Source organism: Musca domestica, unplaced genomic scaffold, assembly GCF_030504385.1.
Source record: "Musca domestica strain aabys unplaced genomic scaffold, Musca_domestica.polishedcontigs.V.1.1 37, whole genome shotgun sequence".
In the NCBI taxonomy this organism is placed as follows: domain Eukaryota; kingdom Metazoa; phylum Arthropoda; class Insecta; order Diptera; family Muscidae; genus Musca; species Musca domestica.
This window is the reverse complement of record NW_026712321.1, coordinates 5235506-5248782: the sequence shown is the minus strand read 5'-3', so window position 1 is coordinate 5248782 and position 13277 is coordinate 5235506. Positions and strand designations below refer to the sequence as shown.

At 37.3% G+C, this 13277-nt stretch overlaps 1 protein-coding gene across 4 annotated transcripts in view; it reads right to left on the bottom strand.

Annotated features, from left to right (window-relative positions):
* LOC101892294 (membrane-associated guanylate kinase, WW and PDZ domain-containing protein 1) overlaps positions 1 to 13277 on the bottom strand; it is a 71362-nt gene that overhangs the window by 48495 nt on the left and 9590 nt on the right. For all 4 annotated transcript variants that reach the window (XM_059126125.1, XM_059126126.1, XM_059126124.1 and 1 more), the window contains exon 2: positions 718 to 2273. In XM_059126125.1, coding sequence (XP_058982108.1) covers positions 718 to 1690 — 973 coding nt within the window. In that variant the 5' untranslated portion in view covers positions 1691 to 2273. The remainder of the gene's footprint in view (positions 1 to 717; positions 2274 to 13277) is intronic.

The window sequence follows — 13277 nt, the reverse complement described above, 5'->3', positions numbered from 1 at the left end:
AGTGCTCATCCAAATAGAATCGATTCCAAATCCATTCGAATATAATCTCCATCATCTGATGATGTAAGCCCCATTCGAAAAAAACTAATTTTGCAATTAGAATGGTTTCCTTATACCTAGTGGGAAAATTCTTCGCCCTACTAGTATAGGTACCGCATCCTCTAAGGATGAACTGTTAAAGATAATCGATTGATTTGGAAGCATCTTATCAGAATATATTACTCGTTCAAGATTTGAAACGCCATGCACTACAGGGAGAATCCTCATGAGAATAAAGTGCTCATCAAAATAGAACTGTTGCCAAATCCTTTTTGGATAAATTATTTGCCCAATATGGATATAATCTCCTTCCACTGACGACGTGATCCCAATTCGAATAAAGTAATCATCCAATAGTAGTCTTCATCTCATGAGGAGGGATTCTTCTCGTAACGAATAAAGTCTCCCCATCATCTAGGGTCAAAACTTCTCATCCTCTAAGAATAAATCCTATTAGGATAAAATCTCCATTCCCTGACGATAAAGCAATCATCAAATTGCTATAGGTCATCCTCCCATAAGCAGAAATTTTTCGCTTTACGAATATAGTCTCCCCATCCTTTATGGTCAGAACTTCTCATCCTTTAAGGATACATGTCCCATAAGGCTCTAATACTTTTTCTACAAAAGTTATTTGATTAAATATTTAACAATTAAATTATCAATTTCCAAACTCACCTTTGCTGCCTTTTAATATACTATTGAGATTATGTTGACTATTTGAGCTGGTATTCCCAAATCCATTAACCATCATTGGCTGGCTGGGATAGTTGTGGGAATGATGATGTTGGAGCGGCTGCTGCTGTTGCTGCTGATATTGATTATTGTTATTGTTGTTCATTGAAGATGAAGATTGACTATGGATGTTGGCGCCAGTACCACCTGCTCCTCCCCCTCCCACTCCTCCACCACCACCGTTATTGGTAACATCCTCCCGGGAAGCATGTAATTGCTGTTGCTGCTGCTGCTGTTTCTTGGCAAAAGCGGAAGTAAGACCAGAAGGACCACTTAGAAGACTATTCGCCGATGATGGTGAGGAGGAAGAGGTATGGCCACCATCCGTTTTGCCAACAGCAACCGGAGATGAGGAGGATGACGTAGTTGTTGGTGTTGTTGCCGTTGAGGCAAGATGTTGGTAGGGGCCTGCAGGAGGCTTATGGTTGGGATGGGGTAGTGCCGGTGGTGGAGGCTGATTTGAATTACCGTTGTTGTAATTTGAATTGTTGGTCAGGTGGTTGTTGTTGTTGTTCTGGCCACCAGCACCACCACCATTGGTCACTGTGGCATTTTCTAAATTTGAATTTCCGTTAAATGTGGCCAAACCCGTTGCAGCAGCCGTAGCATGGTATGGCTGCTGCTGCTGCTGCTGCTGAGAATTGCCCACGGCAGGAGGCGGTTGATAATAGTTATTATGTTGTAGTTGTTGTTGCTGCTGCTGCTGCTGATGGTGGTGCTGTGGATGTTTTTGTACGGTTGTATAGAAATCTTCTGGATTTTTGGGAAGAAGATTCGTCACTGCCGGGGAGCCAGACACAGATGATGCTGATGATGACGACAGAGGCGGCAGTGACGATGTCGTTGTTGCTGTCGGCGTGTTTGGATTCATGCTGTTGCCTGTGGAATAATTACATGTTCCAGATATTGCATTCATGTTGGCGTTGTTGCTGTTGTTGTTTTGTTGCAGTATAATTGTTGTTGTAATATGTTGGAATGTCTAGCTGCTGCTGTTGCTGACCCTTTAACAGACCGTGTTGCAATTTCGCAACTGACAATTATGATGATGATGATGATGACTTTCCGTTGTCAATGTTGTTGTCTTGCTGATATCACAGTTGTTGTTGTGCCTGCTGTTGCTGCTGCTGCTGCATTTACCGTTGCTGGACTGAATGGCAGAATTTCTTACAGCCAATCGTAAAGACATTTTCGCCAAGCTGCAATCCACCAGATGTCATTATGGCAATGACAATGTATTATTACAAGCCAACAGGGAAAAGAGGGAGGGAGAGAGAACGAGAGAGACCATACATATCTCCAGATATTTCTTGGAATTCTTGGAATGTTTTGTTTATTCTTTCCTCAGAACAAGGCAAACAAGTGGAACGGGGTTTATGGCAGTCACTTTTTCTGGCAAATTTGAAATTGTTGTTGTCTTATTTTTTTTTTTTTTTTTAGAAAATATTTCAAATATTTATTCTTTACATTTCCGTTGTAGCATCACAGGAGAATATAAAAATCTGGAAAAAAATACAAGAAAAAAATATTTTATTATTAAAAACGAAAACAAAACAAAAAATTTAAAAAATTGAAAATGACAAAATAATTTAATTTTTAAAGAAAAGTCAAAAGTCGGACGGCTATGTGGCAGCCTACAACATACTATGTATATTTAGTAGAGCTCATACCACCAATCAACATTTGGCTTTAGAGCAGCTATAATTTGGTTTCAGAGGGAACTAATAAATGGGAGGCAGATATGAATATGGGAGCTATAGCTATATCTGAACCGATTTTCACCAAATTGATTTACTTGCTTCTATACTGCATTCGGTCGGATATACTAAAATTCAGGTCATTTGGAGTGATATTGGCCATTTGGTGCACAATTACCCCAAAATCGGGTGAAGATAAGTATATATGGGAGGTATATCCAAATCTGAACCGATCTTGATAAAATTCGGCAGGGGTATTTCAGGGCTATATTTGATATCTAGTGCCAGATATCATTCTTGTGGAGTACATATTACGCTTGTGAGGTACTTTAAACCCCATATCGGAAGAAACATATATATGGGAGCTATAGCTATATCTGAACCGATTTCCACCAAAATTGATATACTTGCTTCTATACTGCATTCGGTCGGATGTGCCAAAATTCAAGTCATTTGGCCTATTATTAGCCATTTGGTGCACAATTCGCCCGAAATCGGTTGAAGATATATATGGGAGATATATCCAAATCTGAACCGATCTTGATAAGATTTGGCAGAAGTATTTCTGGGCTGCATCTGATATCTGTGTACCAAATATCATTCTTGTGGAGTGCATATTATGCTTGTGAGGTACTTAAAACCCCAAATCGGATGAAACATATATATGGGAGCTATGGCCATATCTGAACCGATTTCCCCGAAATTTGATATACTTGCTTCTATACTACATTCGGTCAGATATGCCAAAACTCAGATCATTTGGCCTGTTATTAGCCACTTGGTGCACAATTTGCCCGAAATCGTTTGAATATATATATGGGAGCTATATCCAAATCTGAACCGATCTTGATAAAATTTGGCGGAGGTATTTCAAGGCTATTTCTGATATCTGTGTTCCAAATATCATTCTTGTGGAGTACATATTACGCTTGTGAGGTACTTTAAACCCCAAATCGGATGAAACATATATATGGGAGCTATAGCTATATCTGAACCGATTTTTACCAAATTTGATGTACTTGCTTCTAGACTGGATTCGGTCGGATGTGCCAAAATTCAGGTCATTTGGACTGATATTGACCATTTGGTGCACAATTTGACCGAAATCGGTTGAATATATATATGGGAGCTATATCCAAATCTGAACCGATTCTCAACAATTTTTGTAGGGTTTGTCCTTGGGGCAAACAAATATTGTCTGGAAAATTTCATCTTAATCGGATAATAAAGGCGAACTGCATTTTGTTCAGAAGAATACATGGACAGACATGACATGGACAGACGGACTGACATGCATAAATCGACTCAGAAAGTGATTCTATGAAGATCCTCTCGTCTATCTATCTCGTTTCCTTCTCCATGTTACAAACAAATGCACGGAGACATAATACCCTTACCGCTATGTGGTGTATGATATAAAAACATAAAAAAATTTGTCCCCAGAATTTATTCAACAGGTCTTCCAAATAATGGACCCTTTTTGTGGGGGAGGTTCCAGATTTCTACCATCTTCACACCAGATCTTGTGTTGATAGAAATATTGGGTTGTTTTAAATTTGAAACGAATCGGAAGATCATCTCGCATTTTATTGGCGTTTTTGTTATTCAAAATTTTAACCACTTTGTGGGGGAGGTATCAGAAGGAGTGGACTGATTTCTACCATCTTTACACCACCAGATCTTGTGTTGATAGAAATATTTCAATTTGCGCAATTTGAAAATAATCGGATGTTTAATTCGAATTTTGCAAGCGTTTGGGTCTTTCAAAATTTTGTCCTCTTTGTGGGGGAGGTACCAGAAATAGTGGGTTGATTTCTACCATCTTTACACCAGATCTTGTGTTGATAGAAATATGACAATTTGACAAATTTGAAAAGGATCAGACGTTTAGATGGAATTTTACGAGCGTTTTGGTTACTAAAAAAATGTGACCCCCTTGTGGGGGAGGTACCAGAAATAGTGGGTTGATTTCTACCATCTTAACACCAGATCTTGTGTTCATAGAAATATTACAATATGTCAAGTTTGATAAGAATCGGATGCTAATTTCGCATTTTCTGAGCGTTCTGGTTTTTCAGAATTCTGAACCCTTTAAGGGGAGGGTATCAGAAGGAGTGGACCGATATCTACCATCTTCACATCAGATCTTGTCTTTGAAGAAATATTTCAATTTGCGCAATTTGAAAATGATCGGATGTTTAATTCACATTTTATTGGCGTTTTTGTTATTCAAAATTTTGTCCTCTTTGTGGGGGAGGTACCAGAAGGAGTGGACCGATATCTACCATCTTCACATCAGATCTTGTGTTGAAAGAAATATGACAATTTGACAAATTTAAAAAGGATCGGATGTTTCGTTGAAATTTTACAAGCGTTTTGGTTACTAAAAAATTTGACCCCCTTGTGGGGGAGGTACCAGAAATAGTGGGTTGATTTCTACCATCTTCACACCAGATCTTGTGTTCATAGAAATATTACAATATGACATGTTTGATAAGAATCGGATGCTAATTTCGCATTTTGTGAGCGTTTTGGTTTTTCAGAATTCTGAACCCTTTAAGGGGCGGGTACCAGAAGGAGTGGACCGATATCTACCATCTTCACATCAGATCTTGTGTTGATAGAAATATTTCAATTTGCGCAATTTGAAAATGATCGGATGTTTAATTCGCATTTTATTGGCGTTTTTGTTATTCAAAATTTTGTCCTCTTTGTGGGGGAGGTACCAGAAGGAGTGGACCGATATCTACCATCTTCACATCAGATCTTGTGTTGAAAGAAATATGACAATTTGACAAATTTAAAAAGGATCGGATGTTTCGTTGAAATTTTACAAGCGTTTTGGTTACTAAAAAATTTGACCCCCTTGTGGGGGAGGTACCAGAAATAGTGGGTTGATTTCTACCATCTTCACACCAGATCTTGTGTTCATAGAAATATTACAATATGTCATGTTTGATAAGAATCGGATGCTAATTTCGCATTTTGTGAGCGTTTTGGTTTTTCAGAATTCTGAACCCTTTGTGGGGGAGGGTACCAGAAGGAGTGCACCGATATCTACCATCTTCACATCAGATCTTGTGTTGATAGAAATATTTCAATTTGCGCAATTTGAAAATGATCGGATGTTTAATTCGCATTTTATTGGCGTTTTGGTTATTAAAAATTTTGTCCTCTTTGTGGGGGAGGTACCAGAAAGAGTGGTTCCCCATATCTCAACTTCACACCATATCTTGTGTTGATAGAAATGTTGATATGTTTGATGTTTGAAAAGGATCGGAAGCTTATTTCGCATTTTATTTGCCTTTTGGTTATTCAAAATTGTGACCCCTTTGTGGGGGAGGTACCAGAAATGGTGGGGCAATATCTACCATATTCATATCAAATTTTGTGTTGATGGAAACATTACAAATTGCGCAACTTGAAAATGATCGGATGTTTAATTCGCATTTTATTAGCGTTTTGGTTATTCAAAATGTTGTCATCTTTGTGGGGGAGGTACCAGAAAGTGGGGTTCCCCATATCTCAACTTCACGCCATATCTTGTGTTGATAGAAATATTGATATGTTTGAAGTTTGAAAAGGATCGGAAGCTTATTTCGCATTTTATTTGCCTTTTGGTTATTCAAAATTTTGACCCCTTTGTGGGGGAGGTACCAGAAATGGTGGGGCAATATCTACCCTATTCATATCAAATTTTGTGTTGATGGAAACATTACAAATTGCGCAACTTGAAAATGATCGGATGTTTAATTCGCATTTTATTAGCGTTTGGGTCTTTCAAAATTTTGACCCCTTTGTGGGGGAGGCGTCAGAAGGAGTTGTTCCCTATATCCCAACTTCACACCATATTTTGAGTTGATCAAAATATTGGGATGTTTGAAATTTGAAGAGAATCGGATGCTTATAACCCATTTTATGAACGTTTTTGGTTTTCAAAATTTTGACCCCTTTGTAGGGGAGGTACCAGAAATGGTGGGACAATATCTACCATCTTCACATCAAATCTTGTGTTGATGGAAACATTACAAATTGCGCAACTTAAAAATGATCGGATGTTTAATTCGCATTTTATTGTCGTTTTGGTTATTCAAAATTTTTTGAAATTTGGGCAAATTTCTACCATCTCCACACCAGACCTTGTGTTAGTAGAAATATTCCCATGTGTGAAGTTTGAAGAGAATCGCAAGCTTGTTTCACATTTTATTGGCTATTTGGTTATTCAAAATTTTGACCCGTTTGAGGAAGTACAAGAAAGAATGGTTCGCTATATTCGATTTTTCGAAGAGAACAGCGTCTTCCTCTAAAAAAAATTCTCCACATAACTCTCCTTCCATAATCAGAAGACAAAAAAGTATGGTTATCTCCTCCAGATGTGGTTGCCCAAATGATTTTGCATGGAAATGCTCAGAAATTCGCTCTGTCGGTATTTAGGTTGGCATTTCAGACGTTTTTTTTTTTTTTTTTTGCATTTCATTCATAAAACGTAAAACCCCCTCCGTGCAGCATCATCACCACCATCTCCACACATTTGTCGTTTTTACGAGCCATGGAAAAAAATGTAGAAAAAGGCGTAACTCGGTGTCTCTATTTGCCGCCATAGCTGCCAAGAAGGCCTCATTTCCTTCCATAAACAAATTGCAAACTTTCATAAATGCCCATATTTTTGTATAGACAACACACACACACACAAATTCTTGCACTCGAACACACAATGTGCCACGCCAGTGCCGCCACAGCCACCATCATTTCATACTCATCATCATCAGCTGCAGCAACGCCATCAGCTCTTGAGCTCTTTGGGCTCTCGGGCATAAATAAATAAAACATGTGTTTCACTTTCTGTTCGATGACCTGTCTTTTGTGATTTTAGTTGTCGCTGTTGTTGTTGTTGCTGTTTTGGTACAATGGATTCCCTCTTTGGTGGTGTAGACCCACACACATTTAATCCTTGGAATTTGTCTTTTTTCAAAATGCCACCTTTTTAGTCGGCCTTAGTTTATTTTATGCTAAGTGATCAGACATGTGTTAAATGTGCCACGCCACACCACGTGCCACATGTGTCTCGGTGTTATGCTGTTGTTGTTGTTTTCGTCTTTGTCATTTATATTTAATTATTTGTATTTTAAATAATGGCCTCCCTTTATCATCATCTTGAAGTGGCAATGTTGTTGTTTTTTTAATGACTTGGGGAGAAAATCTGTCTGCTTTTTTTGTTGAAAATGAAAACGGAAAAATTTTACACATGTAAGGGATGAAGGGATTTGATAATAAGTGATAGAGGATTCCAGGGTACCAATTTGATATAAAAACAAGTAAAATAGTATCAGTCGGTTTTGCCGACAGATGTATACCCCCAGCCTTGAGTTATGCCCGTGAAGATAAATTTTAAAATATTAATGCAAAGACACAAGTCACTTGTATTTTGTGTTGGTGCGCAAGGGGTTAATTGAAAAATATTTTTTTTAATATCAATGATTTTTACAATTTTTTTTTGGATAAATCAACGTATTTTTAAATTAATTTAAATTAAATTAATTAATTAAATTAATTTAACAGGAAAATGACACAATTTCCCGACGAGGACGAATAACCAGAGTGGTGTTGGCGGTTGGGAAACTGCATGGAAAATGCTGAATTGCACAAAAAGTCCTTGAGGCGGGTCTTAAATGAAAGGTCTCGAGGAGTACTTTCTGGCTATATATGCCTTATATTCCCAACTGATTTCAGATAATCGAATTTTTTCGATTTTCTAACCTAGCATACAGTTTCCCTACCGCCAACACCACTCTGGTTATTCGTCCTCGTCGGGAAATTGTGTCATTTTCGTTGATTTATCCAAAAAAAAATGGTAAAAATCATTAATATTTAAAAAAAATATTTTTCAATTAACCCCTTGCGCACCAACACAAAATACAAGTGACTTATGTCTTTGCATTTATATTTTAAAATTTATCTTCACGGGCATCCTTGAGTTATGATTATTCAATCTCTTGACTCTTTTTGGGGGGGGGTTCCGAAGGAGTTGGCCAATTCGTATCTGACCCAATGACCGATATAAATAATACAACGTGCCAGATTTGGACTAAATCGACTACTTCCTACACTTTACATGAGATATGTGCAAATTTTTGGAAAAATTGGTGAGGTAACAGGTATAGCGGACCGAAGTATTCCATTTTCATACTTCATCTAATAAAGATAAAAATATAAATCGAACATTTATATCCAATTTTATTCGAAATCGTAAATTTCGATCAATTACATATTCATATCAGATTTTCTGGTTAAGAGACATATTTAGTTACGACAAATAATAGAAGTGAAAATTGTGACCCTTTGTGGGTTAGGTACCACAAGGGGTTCGCAGATATATATCATCTCCACAACGGATTTTGCGTTTGCAAAAATATTTGGATGTGTAAAATTTGAAGAGATTTGGATGCTTATTTCGCATTCTTTGAGCGTTTTGTTTTTCAAAATCTTGAATCCTATATGGGGGAGGTACCAGAAGAAATGGTGCGATCTCTGCCATCTTTATAGCATATCCTGTGATGATAGAAATATTGAGATTCACCAAGTCTGAATGGAATCGGATGTTAATTTCCCGTTTTTTTTGGCTTGATGGATATTCAAAATTTTGACCATTTGTGGGGGAGGTACCAGAAGGAGTGGATTGATAAAAAAAATGTGATGCGTGTACTTTGAAGAGAACCGAATGATTACTTCGGTTTTAATGATCTTTTTGTTACTTGAAACGTCGACTCTTTATGGGGGAGGTACCACAAGGAATGGTCCGATCTCTACCATCTTTATAACATATCTTGTGATGATAGAAATATTGAGATTCACCAAGTCTGAATGGAATCAGATGTTAATTTCCCGTTTTATTGGCTTGATGGATATTTAAAATTTTGACCATTTGTGGGGGAGGTACCAGAAGGAGTGGACCGATATATTCCATCTTCACACCAGACTTTAAGTAAATAAAAATATTGTGATGTGTGAAATATGAAGAGAACAGGAGGCTTTTTCGGTTTTTAGTGTTGTTTTTGTTATTCAAAACATTGACACTTTTCTGGGGGAGGTGCCAGAAGGTTTGGTCCGATCTCTACCATTTTTATAACAGATCTTGTGTTGATGAAAATATTGAGATGTGCCAAGTCTGAATGGAATCGGATGTTGATTTCGTGTTTTATGAGCTTCATGAATATTAAAAAAATTTTGAACCTTTGTGGGGGAGGTACCAGCAGGAGTGGACCGATATATTCCATCTTCACACTAGACCTTGGGTTAATAAAAATATTATGATGTGTGTAAATTGAAGATAGCCGAACTGTTACATCACATTTTATAAGAGTTATAATTATTCAAAATGTTGATCCTTTATGGGGGAGGTACTGGATGGAGTGGGCCGATATTCTCCATTTTCGCACCTGAGCTAGCACTGATGCAAATATTAGGATTTGCAATGTTGGTGCAAAATCGAATTATCCTTTTTATCTTTTTCTGCCGTAAATTATTTTCTTTGAAAATGTTGATATTTTGTGGGGGAGGTACCAGAAGTAGTGGACCGCGATATTGCCCATCTCCGAACTCGATCTAAGTTTGACAATAATATTACGATGTACCAAGTTTAGATCACATCGGATACTCCCTTCGAGAGTTATCGTGCGCAGCAGCCAGCCAGACAGACTAACAGACGACATCGCTAGATCGACTCCAAATGTCCTGAAACGGATTTGATCCAAAAAGACCTAGGGTCTCAAAAGCGTTACTTCGATGAGGTACGTTTTGGCCGTATCAAATATTTATTTAAATATCTTCTGTAGCCATATGGCTGAGGGAATAAAAAAGCTAAGCAGTCATCTCTTGAATTCCCTGCCCCTTGAAGACTTAAATCTCTGGATCTAAGACAGTTTGATCCTCCGGTTATAATTAAAATGGGTTGAGTATTCGTGTCTTGAGTTTCCCACATTTATAGTTTGGGCTCATAAATTGCTTTCTTGAATTTCCAACATCTGGAAGACTTAAACCAGCGCCTTTGAGACAGGGTCTCCGAAGGCCAATTGAGACTTTGTACTTTAAACTGGAAAAAATTTAAAATTAATCATTTTTTCCCAAGGCTTTAAAGAAATGCAACGTGATTGCCTTTTCATAAACACCCAGTTCATTGAAGCTTTGATTTTAACCTCCTTTTTGGTGTCCTAGTCTCTAAAAACTATTTAAATTCTGACTAAATTCCAGATTAAAGAAGATTATGTTGCCAATCTGAAAGTATATAAAATTAGTCCAACTTTAAAGAAAATAATCCCCAAATTTATAGCTACACATTACGAGAGGACCTTTGTCGCTCAGACAATAAAGAACGTTGACAATTATATACTCAGGATATAAAAAAATGTAACAATTATTCTTCTCGTTTCTTGAATACGCCGGGGATGCTTTTGATTTTGAACATCTTTTTCAAAATTTATATCCTTTGGAGACTGTTTGAATTCTCAATCTCAATCTTGAAGGAAACAAGAGTCTGATAAGGATTTTTTCGAGCCTCTGAAGATAAAATTCTCAACCTGGAATGATATGAGAATTACTAGAGTTTGATAAAAAAAATACTCTCCAAAATTAGGAACTTTATTCCTCAGGCTAAAAAGAAGATAGCTCTGAATTGAATTGCCATGAATACCCAGCCCATAAATGCATTGATTTTGAATTCTCTTCTGCAAACTGTTTTAATTCTAATTTTCAATCTTCAAGGAAACAAGTCCAAGCCAGGATTATTACCTTCGGAGACCTGATATCCCATATTTTTGAGATAAATTCTCCTCCTAAAAGTAAATAATTATTATTCGAAAATTAAGAGAAAGACAACTAAAATCTATACCCACACCATTAAGGAACGATTTCATGCTTATTAGGTCAGAATGCTGTTGTCAGGATCTCTTAAGGCCGTCCCGTTCAGTTACTGAGGTGGATGGGAAGTCAAGAAAATTTCTATTGAGACAAAAAATCCTTAACCTTAACGGCTAATTAAAATCCCTTTAATTTTATTTGAATTATCCTGGCATGACTCCAAACATTCTTCAAATAAGTCTGCCGGTGAACCTGCATCGTGACTTAGTTGTACACCTAATTTCTGGCTAGTTTGTCTGAGGTCGCAGCAGTTTTTGTTGCAACACATCACAAAAAATTTGGTCTGTTTTGACCAAATTTTTTGTGATGTGTTCCAACACAGAAACACATGGACACTCATTGCAAACAAAAAAAAATTCACATGATTGTGGTCGGTCGGTCGCCATGGAGGAATTCTTTGTTTTGTTGTTTGTGGTTTCTTTGGTGGTGTTGTTGTTGTTGTTTTCGAAAATACTTCTGTTACTTTTGGGAGATTTCCCTGTGACTCGTGCTATGCGGAATGGTTGGTTGGATGAATGACTCGGTTGGTCGTATGGTTAGTTGGTTTAATGGACTTCATGACTCAACCCCGAATAAAAAAAAAAAATACCAGCAGAATACTACCATCAGCAACAAAGCACAACAAAAACTCACTTCTAAAGAGGAAACACAATAACAGATCATGGATGGATGATATGGTTGATGGTCGTGGTGGTTGGATGACTGGCTGGCTGACTGGTTGGTTGGTTGGTTGGTTGGCTGCTTAATTCCAGTCTGTTGTGAGAACTTTTGTTGTAACTTGTCTTGATGTTGTTGCAGGTTTTGTTAAAGTTAGTGGTTCTTCAATTGCAACATTCACATTTCGTATTCGTAACATATTCTGGCCAACAGGTGTTTTCTGTGGTGGTGGTGGTGGTGTTGGGTATTGGAACTTTTGATGTTGGTCTGAAAAGTGAGAGGGGTGGCAGTGTGATTAATCAGAATCTTGATGACTCAAAATTGGCCATTGGCTTTGTTCAGGGCTATTGTAATTTTCAAATGAAAGAAAGGAAATTCCAATAAAAAGTTGTTTCTTTTTTTGTTTTCTTTAGAAAAAAAAAAATCAATCTCCGTGGGCCAAGGAAATTGAGAATTTGGAGAACAAATCTTATATTTTTTTAGGGAAATAATATAAAATTGCAGACTTTATAGACTCTGAATTCAGCTTTCAAGTCCTGGAACAGAGATGCACCCAGAATGCCCATTTCGAGTCATGGATTTTATGGAGGTGCAAATCCGATTTGGCATTTTCATAACTTTTTAGATTCTCAAGGGTCATCAATTCCGATTTGACATATCCATGACTTAAACTATAGATTCTACCAAGAATGGCAGGACAGCAAGCCACCTGTTTTCTCACCTCTGAAGTGCGGAAGCCCTGAAGATCTTAAATCAGAACATTAATACCGCTTCTTTTAATACCCTACAAGGGTTTAACGTCTTTGTGCCTTTGTTTGTAACATGGAGAAGGAAGCGAGATAGAACCATAGTTGATTTTCATGATCTTCACAGAATCACTATCGAAGTCGATTTATGCATATCAGTCCGCTGTCCATCCATCTGTCCATGTATTCTTGTGAACAAAATGCAGGTCACATATATTATCCAATTGAAATGAAATTTTCCAGACAATATTTGTTAGGTCCTAGGAGGAACCCCAATTGAAATTGGTGAGATTTGGTTCAAATTTAGATATAGTTCCCACATATATCTTTCACCGATTTCGGGTTAATTGTGCACCAAATAACCAATATAAATCCAAATGACCTGAATTTTGGTACATCCGACCGAATTAAGTCTTGAAGCAAATACAATAAATTTGGTGAAAATCGGTTCAGATATAGCTATAACTCCCATATATATGTTTCATCCGATTTG